At 40.2% G+C, this 17,270-nt stretch overlaps 1 protein-coding gene across 1 annotated transcript; it reads right to left on the reverse strand.

Moving 5' to 3' along the window:
* On the reverse strand, window positions 1–11,378 carry hsp90aa1.1 (heat shock protein 90, alpha (cytosolic), class A member 1, tandem duplicate 1). The gene is made up of 11 exons (XM_072439912.1): window positions 11,156–11,378; window positions 8,158–8,310; window positions 7,716–8,082; window positions 7,099–7,232; window positions 6,267–6,563; window positions 5,662–5,827; window positions 4,726–4,916; window positions 3,618–3,765; window positions 2,654–2,922; window positions 1,339–1,672; window positions 1–208 (listed from the first exon to the last, which is right to left on the reverse strand). Exons 2-11 carry the CDS (start codon window positions 8,308–8,310, stop codon window positions 99–101), a joined length of 2,169 nt encoding a protein of 722 aa, XP_072296013.1. The 5' UTR covers window positions 11,156–11,378; the 3' UTR covers window positions 1–98.
* Window positions 11,379–17,270: the final 5,892 nt, after the last annotated feature.

The following is a 17,270-nucleotide window of genomic DNA, read 5'->3' on the forward strand; positions in this document are numbered from 1 at the left end:
ATTTTATTACAGTGCGCACAAATGTATTTCCAAAACCGAAATAACTTAGAAAAAATAAACAATCAAGACTTTACACTTTGGACCTAAACGCGCGCGCTTTAGTCGACCTCCTCCATTCGGGAAGTGTCGTCATCGCCCTCCAGAGCCGGCATGTCCTCCTCGGCCGGCTGGATCAGGTCTTCCACTGGAGAGTCCTCCTCGTCGATGCCTGAGGGTTGGAGACGCAAGAAAACACACGTTAAAAGTGTGATTACAGGTTATACGGACAGCTTACGATGTCGCAGAAGTTTAAACTATTATTTCTGTTGTACACGGAGACTTTATACTACAATAATTATCAAGTATTGCGATCAGATTTGTGTTTGAAAAGTAGGATTCAGTTCATTGTGACCATTGCAAACAACTTCAAGAACATTTGCATTCGAGAGAAGACTGAAATATGAACTAATAAACTAATAGAAAGAATTTGGAAATTTTGGGGTCAAATATAAATAGCAATATAAATCAAATTCCTTATTATTATTATCATTATTATTTATTATTATGATTATTAGAATGCCATTAAAGAATATTTTTTGCAGAGGTCTAATCTCTAGGTATTTTTTGTTCCTTGATGCTTCAAATCAGAGCTGGACCGGGAAGAAAAAGTGACCCTGGAAAAGTGGGCCATTTATTCATCAGTTTTTTTTCATGATAAATTTGAATAAATGGCGTGTCATTCATGGTTTTCTGGTGGTCATTTTTTCAGCATTATTTGAATAGGCTCCGCAAAATATCATGGGCCGATTCTTGTGGCGCAAACTTGTTCAGCGTGGATAGATTTTAACGAGAGTGTATGTTGGGCATCAGTGATAAGGGCCCCGCAGCCCTTCATTGTGTTTATGGAGCTGAGGAGCTACGCCCAACTCTTATGTCTGAAGTTTTGCTCTTACAACAATAGCCTGTGCTTTAGTTTTCCGCTATCATGTTTGACTTTGTATGGTTCGTGTCTATAGTCGATGCAGATTCTCACTCTCGTCTGGGCGTCGCCCTCCAGACCGTACGACGCCCTCTACAGTTGTGGCCCTGAACAATCGCTTTTTGTTAATGCCCAGTTCGACAAGACTTTTCATGCCTTTTGGTACTCCGCAGAGGAAATGCTGTTATCTAAATAATCGCAGTGTTCACGATTTGATAATTGCGTCAACTCAAAACGCAGTTCCGCCCCGATCGCAATGTATTGTTTTGTTTTGCAGCAAGTTTTCAACGTCCTCTGAGAACTTGATCGGCGAAACGACATCAGAAATCTTCCACAACCTTTCTCGTTATTACTTTAAGCGTTATCCTAGCATCACTCACCCAGCCCGAGCTTGATCATCCTGTAGATGCGGTTGGCGTGCGTCTGCGGGTCGTCCAGCGTGAACCCGGACGACAGGAGCGCCGTCTCGAACAGCAGAATCACCAGGTCCTTCACGGCTTTGTCGTTCTTGTCCACCTCGGCCTTCTCCCTCAGGGTTTCGACGATCGGGTGCGCCGGGTTGATCTCCAGGTGCTTCTTGGCCGTCATGTAGCCCATGGTGGCGTTGTCACGGAGGGCCTGGGACTTCATGATGCGCTCCATGTTGGCCGTCCAGCCGTAGGTGCTAGTGACGATGCAGCAGGGCGACGACACCAGGCGGTTTGACACGCTGACCTACCGAGTGAGGACAGTATCAGCACATGTTTGAATACCAGCTCAGGGTCTATCTTTAGTGTAATAATATCTAAAGGTTTCTCTTTAAATGCGTTTTTTCTTCACGTTTACTTTCTAGATTGTGGATAAAACTGGAGAATGTATGAAGCAAAACGTATGCAATCGTGTTTTATATGTTTAAGATTCAGATTCCTCGAAGTCGCCGCCCTTTGCTTGGGCGACAGTGCTGCAAACCCATATTGTTTCACTGCTGTGCCTTGTCAGTGTTCATCATTGAGTTTACAAAGCTGCGATAAAAGCAAAAGGCAGCTATTTCGAGGTATTTCACTCTTTTTCTACGTGTTCGTTCATAGTTTTGATTCCTTCAGTGAGAATCCACAATGTAAAAAGCCAAAACAAAAGAAAAAAAAGAACATAACTAAGAAAGGTTTCTAAACCTTGGACTAAAAGTGTATATAAGGCACTTAATAAGTTTGAAAACACAGTTAAACAGTATTTCAATGTCTAACGACCGAAATCACAAAACTTTTTTTTCTTTTCATTCAATTCAACAGTTTTGCTGATTTGTCCGTGCTTAGTGATCCGCCAGATGGAAAACCAAATATCTTGGCCCACACTGGCAGACATTCCAGACACTCTTTCCCTATTTATTTGACATTGCCATGGTGACAGGCGTCTTAGGGATGGACACATCGCTTTTAGATTGATTCTTTCCCATGTTGGACTAGGGACGCTAGACGTCAGCGCGCTATCTGCTTCTTAAAGTTTTCATTTGCAAGCTAAAGCAGCGAATAAAGGTGAATAACTTGGATATATTTGATTGACGGATTCAAGCAAAATTAGGTGTGTCTGGTCAATTTTGTCGCCTGTAGTTGGTCATCTTTTTTTAAAATCTAATCAAAAGGACACCAAAAATGGTCTATGAATCTACTTTTATTCTAACATTCCAACGATAATCTCTCTTGATCATCTAAATCTTACCTTCTCAATCTTCTTGTCCAGGATGTCCTTCATGATCTTGCACAGGTTCTCGAATTTCACCTTTAGCTCCTCCTGCTTCTTCATCTCGTCCTCGTCCTCGGGCAGCTCCAGTCCCTCTTTGGTCACCGACACCAGCGTCTTCCCGTCGAACTCCTTCAGCTGCTGTACGCAGTACTCGTCGATGGGCTCGATCATGTAGATCACCTCCAGCCCGGCTTTACGCAGACGCTCCACAAAGGCAGAGTTCGCCACCTGGTCTTTGGTCTCGCCTGTGGAAGACGTCACAAATGAGCGATCTGTTTTTTTTTTTTTTACGCTGATAAATAATTCTAACAACTGCATTTCCTCCTTCTTCAAGAATTTGCAAGGAAAGAAAACATCTGCTACAATGTTTGCAAAAGGAACTGAATGCAACATGTGCTATTTGCAGTGCTTCCCACATTTAGAGATGCTTATTGTAGAAAAAGTTTCAGTTGTAGTCATCTGGAATGAAACGTTTCGACACTCATCTGAGGGTCATTCTCAATCTGCGAATCAGTAACTCAGATATTTATCCTACTCTGAAGGTTGAATCTGAAACACTGTTTAGATTCAACCTTCCGGTGGTTTATAATGGAATCTTGAATCCCTGGAGAGGTCGACGCCCAGGGGCATTCGGATGTTAATCAGTTACACAGGGAGGAGAAAGAGAGTGAGCCAGGGACAATAGGAGGCTGATGGCCCATTAAAGGACTGATAGTAAACAAAGAGCCTAGTTTGATAGAAAACAAAGAGGTGTAGGTTTTTAGTGAAACCAAAAACACCCTGTATCAGGAGGTCCCGCCCGGTGGGCAGGGCCTACTCAGAGTAGGATAAATATCTGGGCTAATCCATCCTGAGAAGGTTTGATTAAATATGGCAGATGACACCTGTAGTCTGGACAGTTTTAATGTATTCCACAAATTATGTTAAAACGGTGTCGTACCAGTGATGTAGTAGATGTGTTTCTGGTTTTCCTTCATGCGAGCGACGTACTCTTTGAGCGATACCACCTCGTCTCCGGAGGATGAGGTGAAGTAACGCAGGAGCTCTGACAGCTTCTTCCTGTTCTGGGAATCCTCGTGGATGCCGAGCTGGAACAGAACGTAGACAAAGATGCACGTTATCGTCATCAGAAATGTAAAGTTGCATTAGCGTCTTTTAAACAGTCGTCCGTGGGATCAGAAACTTTTTTTTTTATTGAACACTTTCATAACTTGGCACTAAATAGTAAAAAGGACTGATTTTAATGTGTAGTCTTAACTTTTGCGAGGGATGTGACAAGATCTAACTGTAAGCTTCTTTGCTTAAATACAGGGAACAACATAGACCGTGATCCTTCAGTGATATTAACTGTTATTTAGCACTTTAAAATCTTAATTCTTAGTAGTATTACACTCATGATTGGGCTTGTCGAGGCTTTTAAAAGGAAAAAGTAACTTTTCTACAATTCTGTTGGCCTCCTTAAAGTATTGCAATAAATATCGTACTATTAAGTGAATATTGTAGAGTGAGATTTGCTTATTGTTATTGGATTCCTTACTTTTGCACAAAGGATAGTTCTTTAATTCAAACGACGGACATATTTATACATTTTTTATGGTTCTGAATGATGATGAGCGCGTCTTTAAACGTTAAAGGCGCAATGGACGATTTTTCGTTGATTTGAGAACTCAGGCGGAAGTGCGCATGCGCATGATAGATCAATGCGCTTAGACACGCGGAAATGTGGGACGAGCCACACGCGGCTGCAGGTGAGCGGTAGGTGCGTTTTATGATTGATACGTGGCAGGACTAATCTGCAGTCCACACCACGAGGAAATAAGACTTAGATTTGGTCCAAAAAAATCGTCCATTCAACCTTTAAGTATTCTTCAGGTACTGGCTTTGTACAGCTGATATCGTTTAAATATTTGTTGACGCTACACAACCGAATTTGGCCGTTTTCAACTGACTTTTATTCAACGTCACCAAATCTCTGCAAACTGACTTGAACTGAATTCCGGCCTACAATCCTGCGTCACAGTCGCGCTCATGCTCGTCATTCTCGTTACCTTGATGTTCTTGGAGAATTGCTCGTAGAACTTCTTGTAGTTGTCCTTGTCTTCTGAGATCTCGCTGAACAGATCCATACACTTCTTCACCAGGTTCTTGCGGATCACCTTCAGGATCTTGCTCTGCTGAAGCATCTCTCTGGAAATGTTCAGGGGCAGGTCCTCAGAGTCCACCACGCCCTTGATGAAGTCTGGGAACGACAATCGAGAAAAGAATGCGTGTTCATTTAGACGCACGAATGGCCGGATATAGAATTTCTGTGTCGATTAAACGCTCTACTAACGATGAGAAATCCATGAATGTTGAACTTGAAAAACAAATATGGACAACATGACAATGTGTCCTGATGCTGTTCAGTTTTTGTCCCAGTTTAGTCCCAATTCTTATATGTTTGTTCAAATGTGTCATGTTTATCTATTAGAATTATACTTGAATCTACTAGAATCATAATTAAATCTATTAAAATCATAATTGAATCTACTAAAATAATAAATCTATTGAAATCATACTTAAATTGACTAGAATCACAATTAAATCTACTAGCTGCACCAATGAAATTTCCCCATGTGGGACAATAAAGGATTATCTTATCTTATCTTATCTTAGAATCTACTAGAATCATAATGAAATCTACTAGAATCATAATGAAATCTACTAGAATCATAATGAAATCTACTAGAATCACAATTAAATCTAATAAAATCATAATTAAAGCTACTAGAATCAAAATTAAATCTACAAAAATCATCATTAAACCTTCTAGAATCATACTTAAATCAACTAAAACCACACTAAAATATACTAGAATCATAATTAAATCTTCTAGAATCATAAATCTACAAGAATCATACTTGAATCAACTAGAACCATACTTAAATATACTAGAATTATAATAAGTGATTTTAGCCGTTGGCGGTAGTTGTTCGCGCACTTACTAAGGTATTCTGGGATGAGCTCCTCGCAGTTGTCCATGATGAAGACTCTGCGCACGTAAAGCTTGATGTTGTTCCTCTTCCTCTTGTTCTCGAACAGGTCGAAAGCCGCTCGTCTTGGGGCGAAAAGCAGAGCGCGAAACTCCAGCTGACCCTCCACCGAGAAGTGCTGCAGAAGGTCAAAGAAGCAACTGTCTTTAAACATGGTAATGACATGTGTGTTGGATAAAAGACTCAACTATTAAACAGCTAAAGGCACAGCAAAAGCTAATCAAAAAAACATTTGAGCTTGTTCTGATTTATTCCAGGTTTGAGCCCATTTTAGTCCAGATATAGACTTGATTTCATCCTGTTCTAGGTCTGGTTTGGTCCAGTTTAGTTCTGTTTAGTTCCCTCCCTCATTGAACACTAGCTTGTTTCCCTCCCTCATTGAACGCTTGCTCGTTTCCCTCCCTCGTTGAACGTTAGTTTGTTTCCCTCCCTCGTTGAACGTTAGTTTGTTTCCCTCCCTCGTTGAACGTTAGTTTGTTTCCCTCCCTCGTTGAACGTTAGTTTGTTTCCCTCCCTCTTTGAACGCTAGCTTGCCCCTGCACGTCAGTCTCCCTCACCTTGACGGCCAGGTGGTCCTCCCAGTCATTGGTGAGGCTCTTGTAGAACTCGCCGTACTCCTCGTTGGTGATGTCGTCCGGGTTCCTGGTCCAGATGGGCTTGGTCTTGTTCAGCTCCTGGGCGTCGATGTACTTCTCCTTCACCTTCTTCTTGCGCTTGTTCTGTCCGTCCTTGGTGTCTTCGTCCTCGTCGGCGCCGATGTCCTCGATCTTGGGCTTGTCCCCGGCGGCCTCTTCCACTTCCTCGACCTTCTCACCTTCCTCCAGGTCCACTTCCTTCTCTCGGGTTTTCTCCACCTACAGATGTCAAAATGTTCCGGTCGGTGTTGCATTTTTTTGACTTTCTACTACTTTACTTATGGTTACTGATGCTTTTAATAGAAATATATGTAATTGAAATGAGAATATTGACCATAACAAAATTAAACATAATTTCCTAGACAATATCATTTAACTTGATAAATAGGGTTTGATCTGTATAAATAAAGAAAATTTCATGATATTGTGACTTCCCGACTCATAAATTGTGATACTCAATTTGGTGCGATTAGAGAAAGGAAACAAATTGTTGACAGTTTTGACAGTTCAAATTTATGCTCCTTTTCCCGCATAACGCCACGTGCAGCGCTGCGATATCGTTGTGTCGCGAGCCGTGTGTCGTGGATTATGATATACACATATATAAAATGTGTCAAAAACAATAAAAACAATATACAACGAGTCCAACTGATGGCGAAACGTGTCAAAATAGTCCATTGTTAATCTAAAATGGATAAATGATGATTATTGTTCTGATTTATCTGATGTATACAGTGTTGTTATGTGGACGTACAAAGAGCGTGATGGGATAACCGATGAACTGTGAGTGCTTCTTGATGACTTCCTTGATGCGTTTCTCTTCGCAGTATTCGGTCTGGTCGTCTTTGAGGTGGAGGATCACCTTTGTGCCCCGCCCGATGGACTCTCCTGCAGGAAATAACAAAGCACGGAGATTCAATTATGATTCTAGTAGATTTGATTATGATTTTAGTAGATTTAATTATAATTCTAGTAGATTTAATTATGATTCTAGTAGATTTAATTATGGTTTTAGTAGATTTAATTATGATTCTAGTAGATTTGATTATGATTTTAGTAGATTTAATTATGATTCTAGTAGATTTAATTATGGTTTTAGTAGATTGAATTATAATTCTAGTACATTTAATTATGATTCTAGTATATTTAATTATGATTCTGGTAGATTTAATTAGAATTCTAGTAGACTTAATTATGATTCTAGTTGATTTTAGTATGGTTCTAGTAGTCAATTTATTTCTAAGACTGGAAGAATGTTTTTATGTGTTTATAATGTAATTTTTCATGTATTTTGATGATCTTAAAGCACTTTGCATTACCCCGCATGCAAAGTGTGCTGTTCGAACAAACCCTCTCCACTTCCGCACTTACCCGTGTCGGTCTTGACGGTGAACGACCCCCCGGCAGCCGACTCCCAGAGGTACTGCTCGTCGTCGTTGTGCTTGGTGATGACCGTGACCCTCTCCGCCACCAGGTACGCCGAGTAGAAGCCCACGCCGAACTGTCCGATCATGGAGATGTCGGCGCCGGCCTGCAGCGCCTCCATGAAGGCCTTGGTGCCCGACTTGGCGATGGTGCCCAGGTTGTTGATGAGGTCGGCCTTGGTCATGCCGATGCCCGTGTCCAGGATGGTGAGCGTGCGCTTCACTAGGTCGGGGGTGATCTCTATCTTCAGGTCCTTGCACGAGTCCAGCTTGCTCGGGTCCGTCAGGCTTTCGTAGCGGATTTTGTCCAGAGCCTGTGGAAAGAGGGATTTTATCGTTTGTTGCTTCACATAAATATAATAATACATAAATAAGTTTGTGGTTCTTACGTCTGAGGAGTTGGAGATGAGCTCTCTGAGGAAGATCTCTTTGTTGGAGTAGAAGGTGTTGATGATGAGGGACATGAGCTGAGCGATCTCCGCCTGGAAGGCAAAGGTCTCGACCTCCGGCTCCTCCATCACACGACCGCTGTTCTCTGGCATCTGAAGGAAACACACGACTGCATTATTACTACTATTACTGCGTACTGCTACTGCTACTGCTACTGCTGTAGTGAGGACTGTGATAACGTGATATTTGAAAGGGGTTGGACACAGGAGTGATATGTTCAGGTGAGTGGATAGAATGAGGAGCCACGTGGACGGGTCAGGTTGCTTTCTTTCTTTCTCTGATTCTTCTCTGATTCCTCCCTGATCTGAATGATGCCCTCTACTGGACATTCTACGAACTACAAATATATTTAAACATTGTTGTTGTTGTTGTTGTTGTTGTTTTATGGCGGTTGGCATCCAAGTGTTGCATTACCGCCAGACTTTATTCCTCAGACTTGATTGACCTGAAGTGACAGCAGACAGACGAACAAACAAGACCAAACAGGTTTTACAGACTTTGTGCAGCTACTACTACTACTACTACTACTACTGCTACTACTACTACTACTGCTACTACTGCTACTACTACTACTACTACTACTACTGCTACTACTACTACTACTGCTAGTACTACTATTGCTACTACTACTACTACTGCTACTACTGCTGCTACTGCTACTACTACTATTGCTACTACTACTACTACTGCAATACTACTACTACTGCTACTACCACTATTGCTGCTACTACTACTACTACTACTACTGCTACTACCACTATTGCTGCTACTACTACTACTACTACTACTACTACTGCTGCTGCTGCAACTACTACTGCTACTGCTACTGCTACTATTACTATTGCTACTACTACTGCTACTACTACTACTACTACTACAACTACTGCTGCAACTACTACTGCTACTGCTACTATTGCTACTACTACTACTACTACTACTGCTACTACTACTACTACTGCTACTACTACTACTACTGCTACTACTACTACTACTGCTACTACTACTACTACGACTACTACTACTACCACTATGATTACTACTATTACAGCTACTACTGCAGTTACTACTACTACTACTACTACTACTACTGCTACTAAACCGCTATTCTCAGGCATCTACAGAAAATACGCAGCCATGTTACTACGTACTACTACTACTACTACTACTGTTAATTACTACCATGACCGTTCTTATTACCTGCTACTAATGTAAATAGTCTGGTACTTACTAAAACCAACACTATGTCTACAACCACTAATATTACTACTACTACTAGTATTATAAGGAAGTCAAGATTATTAAATTCACAATATAATCATAAGAAGCTAGAAAATAAAAATCGTGACAATTTAGTAGTAAAATTAAGTATTTTTAGTTCAGTCTATCGTCCAAAAATGTAACTTCAACTTATCTGGCTGTATTTGTCATATTCATATTCTTTTTCTTTTTTTAAAGCCCACGGAAATGAAAGATGTCACTGATGTCGATAATCGTGAATAATCGTGAATAATCGTTCAATTGTTCCTCACAATAATCCTAATACAATTTTATATTGTGAGATCCCTAAACTATTACAGCTACTAGTACAATTACAACAACTACTACAACTACTTACTAATGTGACCAATATCAATACTACTGTTGTTACAAGTTAAAACTGTCAAATTAGCTACATTGTGCAATATGGCTGAACACTAAATACAAATTGAATATCACACTTTTTTAATAGATAACCAAATTGCAAGGAAAAAATAAATATATTGTCCTCTGCTATGGATTTGTCGTTTGTATTTTTGGTATATTTTTTTAGACTGCATCCCGTTTTAGAGTGGAAATTGATTCGAGAGGGGGAAAAGCAGCAGCAGTCTCCGCTGTCAATCAAAGCCCTGCCATTTGCTGTGTGGGCGGAGCTTAAGACCTCCACGACGTCGACATGTGCCGCTTCACACCTTTAAAACTTTTATCAGAGTTTGTGGTTGATTTCTGATGAATTGTAGCTACATTTGTAAATTGTAGATACTAAAGAATCATTTCCATTTTGAGAATGTTGAATCCTTGGTCATCGGTGCGTTAAACCTTTATGATTTATGTTTGTTGAACCATTGATTATGCTTTTTTTGTTAACCAGAGTTTAACTGCGATTACTGATGAATTGTAGAATTTTTTTTCGAGGAATTACTCATTTAATCATGACTCATAACGTAATCAGACCATCAAACCATACCATAAAAATGCATTGAAATTACAACATATTTAATACATTTGCACGATTAAATGTCTGTTTTTATGTTTTCAGAAGGATGGACTTAAGTAGTAAGTAAGTAAGTACTGGAAGTATCTGGCTTTTCATTCAGTATTATTTAATTTATTCAGGAAAACTGTAAAGACTCAAAATGAAATAAAACATCAAACTGCAACAGCCTTTTTAAGCACACATTGTCTATTTTACATACATTCCTTAGGTGATAATTAGTTTTAATTGTTCTGTGCTCCGGTGAAAGTCACCCCTGTTGCCATGTGCTCGTCCCGCCATTAAGAAACCTCCCGAGAAGTCACTGCTTTTAGACTTCTCTGCTCGTCGTTTGAATTAAACTCCACTGCGATGAGTTAAACGGACTCAAACGCAGCGTGCGAGTGGTTATAATTCAAATTTTTCACTAGTTTCAACACATTTTTTCACAAATTGCATAGGAAAAGGTGTTGTAATATCCCTTTTGTGGGGCAACTAAAGGCGTCATGTTTTAGTGCCGATTTAAACTTGGTTTAGTCCAAGTTTAGTTGAAGTGTCAATGCCTATTTTATCTTATACAGTTGTTTTTTTTCGTAAATGATCCTAGTTCCACTCTGTGCAAGATGAGCATTAGATTCTGAAGCTTTTTGAGCGCGATCGTGCCAATAAATCGCGACATTAGCGGGCGATTGTGTGTCCGGTCTTACCTTTGTCGTAGTAGTTGTCTTCTTGGGACTAGTAGTAGAAGAAGTAGTAGTAGTAGTAGTTGTAGTAGTAGTAGTTTGAGAAGGCCTTCTTGCTGAGGGCTGCTCGCGTCTCTTCTGAGCTCTTTGCTGCGTTGCTTTCACTCCGCTCTCAAAGGCCCGATCTTTTTATACCTGGGGGGACGTTTCTGGAAGCTTCGGTCTAGAACCTTCCAGAAGACGCTACACATTGGCATGGGGCGGGTGTTTGTGGGCGGCGTGACGGGGTGTTGGGTGTCGACGCGTTGAGGGAGGGAGCGAGAGAGCCCTAAAATTTGACTGTCCTTTTAGGGTCGTGGAGTCAGCAGCCGGTGCCTGTCAATCATTTCCCGGCGGACCAATCCTTGCACCCGCCGCCGCCGCGCTCGCCGCAGCTGTGCAGGGACCGTGCCCCCCCCCTGCTGTCAGCTGCCGTACGGGGGCCCGGGTGGTCAAACGTGAGGCCGGGGCGAAGAAACAGCACCGTCTCATGAAGGGGAATGTGGCTGTGGCTGCGAATTAAGACATCTAATGGCCGATTAAAGCCAATAGAGGCCAATAGAGCTCCCCTGCAGCTCCCTCGTGAAATTGACCATTAAAGCATTATTTTGTATTTATTTTAATTTTGTTTTTTATTTATTTTTTATTCCCCCCCTTTTTTCACAGTTTGTTTTCACGTTTATTTGTTCACATTTTTCTCACGTTTTTTAAAAAAACTTTAAAAAATAAAATAAAAATCACATTTATTATTTCTTTCTTTACCGTAATAAGACAAAATAATCACACGTAAAAACATTTTACACAGCCAAAAAAAGACCCAGGGTTTCTCAGGAGAGTTGTTGCCGGGTCGATGATTTTCCATCCAGCAGGGGGCGACGGTGGGAGCTTCAAACGCCCCGAAAACACAGATTCAACCGTCACAATGACTTTGACAAAGACGTTTAATCAGGTGAAAATGTGGCTTAGTTCAATAAAAGCTCTATAAAAACGATCAAGTATCAGAAAAGTATAGTTTTATCTTCTCTTTTTTGCCGTTGTTCCACAGGAATGCTTTTAATCCAAATAAAATCAAACTAAACTAGACTAAAATTGGTCGACTAATAAAAATGTCGGTTGACTAAGAGAACATCGACCGATTAATCGACTAAACTAAAGGATTATAGTCCTAGTACGCTCGTTGCAACTAACGGGTCAAACGGTTATTTTTTTTGAACACTGGCACTTTTTAAAAACATTTTCAACCAAATAAAGATTGAAATAAAACGACTCAAGGTTTCAAGGTGGAGAATGTTTACAAAGAAAGTGTATTACTGATTATCTTTTATTCTTTTTTGAGTTTTTGTTTCAATAATGTGACTGTCTCTGTTGTAAAAGGTCTTCTTGTGTGTTTAAGAGTATATGAGGATTAATCCAGTAGATCATTAGCCTTAATTAAGCATTAACAAACAGTTTATTAAGACGTTAGGAGTTTGGGTATTAATTAAGTAGTTATCAAGCCTGAAATAATTTGTAATAATTTATTTGTTCAATTTACAATTAAAAATTAGAGAAAAAGTGTAGTTATTAAATATGAAGTGTTCTAAATACTTAAGCTTGTGGATCAATAAAGTTTGTGTTAAAACCCGGGATGTTTAAATATTGAAATTATTATATTCTAAGTTATTTTTAATATAGTGGGTTTTTAAAAAAAAAAAAATGTTCTTATTGTTGTAGAACTGTATTCGTACGACAGGAAACCTATGATGTAATGTTACGTGAAGTGAACATAAACAGACTAAAACGTAATATTACGACGACATGAACGCATCACGTCATATAAACAATAATCAATAATGTAAAATAAACACGAGAGTATTTACCATATTGAAATGGACTTTTAAAACTGTTATAAAACAGGATTAAGTCTAGAAGCATCTCCACTCTGCTCTCTCCCTCACCTCACACTGGATCTCCCTGTTTACTTCCCTCTCCTCTCCCACTTTCCCCCTGCTCTCTCTCTCTCTCCCCTTTCCCCCTGCTCTCTCTCTCCCTTCCCTTTCCTCCTTCTCTCTCTCTCTCTCTCTCTCTCTCTCTCTCTCTCTCTCCCCTTTCCCCCTGCTCTCTCTCTCCCTTCACTTTCCTCCTTCTCTCTCTCTCTCTCTCTCTCTCTCTCTCTCTCTCCCCTTTCCCCCTGCTCTCTCTCTCTCTCTCCCTTTCCCCCTGCTCTCTCTCTCTCTCCCTTCCCTTCCCTCCTTCTCTCTCTCTCTTCCCTTTCCCCCTGCTCTCTCTCTCTCTTCCCTTTCCCCCTGCTCTCTTTCTCTCTTCCCTTTCCCCCTGCTCTCTCTCTCTCCCCTTTCCCCTGCTCTCTCTCTCTCCCCTTTCCTCCTGCTCTCTCTCTCTCTCCCCTTTCCCCCTGCTCTCTCTCTCTCGCTTCCCTTTCCTCCTGCTCTCTCTCTTTCTCTCTCTCTCTCACGCCCCCTCTATCTCCCTCGCACTCTCTCTATCTCCCCATCCCCCCTCTGTCTGTCTCTCTATCTCCCTTGCTCTATCTCTTTCCCCCTCTCCCTCCCCTACCCTCCCTCTCTCCCCCGCTCTCCCCCTCCATCTATCTCCCCCCTCCCCCCTCTGTTACATCATGATCTTCTAGTTGACAGCAGACTCGACCAGAAGCATCTGTTTGTGTAACTGTAGAAAAAAATGTTGCAATCGTCTATTTACTTCTGCTTACATTTATTTACATTTGTTTACAGTAGGAAATATATATAATTACACTGCAAGATGTGTTCGGTGATAAAATCATCTTAATAAACACTTTGAGTTCAGGAGTTTAAAGCTCGGTGCAGATGCTTTGAATGTTCCACACTTTAGAGAACGTAGATTATTCAAACAATTATTTCTATTGTACGTTTTGAATATACTATAAACCGAACAGATGCTGAAATACGGTTACTTATAGAGAACACTGATGAAAACCTGACTGAATAAATCAAACTTATAGATGACATTTGTTTAAATTCAATATAAACAATGTCTCCACAAATCTGTTATTGCTTTGGCTGAAAAGTTCCACAGGACAAAATTAAACATATTTCTCTTGCATTTATTAAATCACAGCGTTTTTCTTGTTCAAAAACACTTTTAAAGACATTGCTCATTACCATGGAGACAGATAATACAGTATCTCGATAACAATATTCATTTAACAAAGCATCAGGAACGTTCTAAAATGTAAATGTCTTTGAGGTTTAAAGTGCCTAAGACAGATTTTATGATTTTCTAATTCTGACTTTATTTGGTGTATTTATACCTGTTGTACATATGAATTATAGTTTTACACCAATCGAGCAGGTATTTGTGGAGAAAATGTTGAAGAATCTGTAGAAAATGACAGGAAGTGACATCACACCAGGGACACTCACAAAATAAACTACTTTTTTGACTCTCTAAACATTAAATCAACGAAATAAAGGTGTTTGCATGTATTTTTATGTTTTTTTTTTAATTTTATTAGATGAGTTTTGGCCCAGTGTTTGATGGGTAATTTCCTAGTGTGACGTCATCAATTACAAACAGGAAGTACTGTAAGTACTTTGAACTTTATTACCACATTATACACTACACCAGATGTTTCTGTCTCTTTTTTAGCTCCCTGTTAATGGTTTTAATCATAATTTCACTTCCTGTTTGTACTTGATGACATCACACCTAGCAAACACTGGGCCAAAGCTCATCTAATGTCACTATTATTTTTATTTGACGACTAAAACTATATGAGAGTGACTTTTGTTGAATTTATGTTTAGAGTCAAAAAAGTTGTTTCTTTGTGTAAATTCTGCATAAACTTTGACTGGAATGAGTGTCCAGTGGTGTGATGTCACTTCTTGTCATTTTCCTACAGATTTTTCAACATTTTCTCCACGGAAGTGTCTACAGAGCCGCGGCGCGCAGCCGAAACTGCCATGTTATTTTATGCTGCGGCTCCTGAAACTGCTGCGCTATTTGACTGCACTGTTTTAGACCGCGCCGGGTTAAGGTTAGGGTCAGGGTCAGGGTTAAAGTCAGGGTAAGGGTTAGGGTTAAGGTTAGGGTTAGCCATGAGGCTATATGGCAGTGCTGCGGTTCCTGAAACTGCTGGGCCATTTGACCGCGCCGCGGCTCTGCAGCCACGGCCTTTCTCCACAAACACCTGTTTGATTGGTGTAAAACTATAATTTATATGTACAACAGGTATAAATACACAGAATAAAGTCAAAATTAGAACATTGTAAAAACCTGTGGGCACTTTAAGTAATGCGTAAATGTCTTTCTTTAATTAAAACAGAAATAATGAGCCGTAAACGTTCTGACTGTAACGCACTGGCACGTGTCTGCTTTTTTTCCCCTCGCTCGACGCTTTGAGCCGATGACAACAACCTGCGACCTCAGATGACCCCTGTGCATTTGCCTCGCCTCACCCTCGTCTCACCCTTATCTAATGCCCAAAACAGCAACACGGCAAATCTGAAGGTCTAAATGAGGAAAAAGCACTTATTTACACATTATCACAGCTAATTGACTGGTTTATCTGCCAGGGAAGCAGTGGTGGAGGAAGTACTCAGTCATGGAAGTACTCAAGTAAAAGTAAAACATATAAAATTTACTTTGAAAACTATTAAAACTCCAAATTGTAGTAAATCTCGATAAGGAATTCTGTTGATTTCTCGTCTTTCCAGGTTATTTTATCCTCTTTAAAGCCTTTATTGTTTGTTCAAAGGGAATTATAACAAATTCCGGCAAATTGTCTCCATAAACGTACTAGAAAAGCTAAGAAAATATGAGTTAACCTTTCAGTCCAGTTTAAACTTGTGGAGCAGAACGTACAGATATTTGCTCTGAATCATAGTCAAAAGTGTCCAATGTCCAAAAGTATCCACTGTAAAATGCACTGAAGTAAAAATACAGACAAACAGAGAAATCAAAAGAACAATGCAAAACGCAAAACTGCAAGAAATAATATTTAACAAAATGTCACAATAATCCAGGGATAAAATTCAAAAACAGAGGAGTTTGCGGGTAAAAGGACACAACAAAGGAAATGGACACATCAAGAGACGGAAAATGAAGAACCAAAAATAAAAGTAGAAATAAAAAAGTACTTTCAAATAGTCTGGGTCTATTGTGTGGCCAAAAATAATGTACACCTGCTTCATGTGCAAAGCTTTTACTGGAACGAAGAGAAGAGTAACCACATTTTTCACTCGAGTAAGATTACTGTTACACCGTCAAATACTGTTACACCGTCAATTACTGTTACACCGTCAAATACTGTTACATCGTCAATTACTGTTACACCGTCAAATACTGTTACATCGTCAAATACTGTTACCCCGTCGACTACTGTTACACGTCAAATACTGTTACACCGTCTACACCGTCAAATACTGTTACCCCGTCGAATACTGTTACACCGTTTACACCGTCAAATACTGTTACCCCGTCGAATACTGTTACACCGTTTACACCGTCAAATACTGTTACCCCGTCAAATACTGTGGGTTAAATACTGTTACACTGTCAAATACTGTTACCCCGTCGAATACTGTTACACCGTTTACACCGTCAAATACTGTTACCCCGTCGAATACTGTTACACCGTTTACACCGTCAAATACTGTTACCCCGTTTACACCGTCAAATACTGTTACCCCGTCAAATACTGTGGGTTAAATACTGTTACCCCGTCAAATACTGTGGGTTAAATACTGTTACCCCGTCAAATACTGTTACACCGTTTACACCGTCAAATACTGTTACCCGTCGAATACTGTTACACCGTTTACACCGTCAAATACTGTTACACCGTCAAATACTGTGGGTTGAATACTGTTACCCTGTCAAATACTGTTACACTGTTTACACCGTCAGATACTGTTACCCCGTCGAATACTGTTACACCGTTTACACCGTCAAATACTGTTACCCCGTTTACACCGTCAAATACTGTTACCCCGTCAAATACTGTGGGTTAAATACTGTTACCCCGTCAAATACTGTGGGTTAAATACTGTTACCCCGTCAAATACTGTTACACCGTTTACACCGTCAAATACTGTTACCCCGTCAAATACTGTGGTTTAAATAC

The sequence above is a fragment of the Eucyclogobius newberryi genome, unplaced genomic scaffold (assembly GCF_026437365.1).
Source record: "Eucyclogobius newberryi isolate DKJ021-1_F unplaced genomic scaffold, fEucNew1.0.hap1 SCAF_1, whole genome shotgun sequence".
In the NCBI taxonomy this organism is placed as follows: Eukaryota; Metazoa; Chordata; class Actinopteri; order Gobiiformes; family Gobiidae; genus Eucyclogobius; species Eucyclogobius newberryi.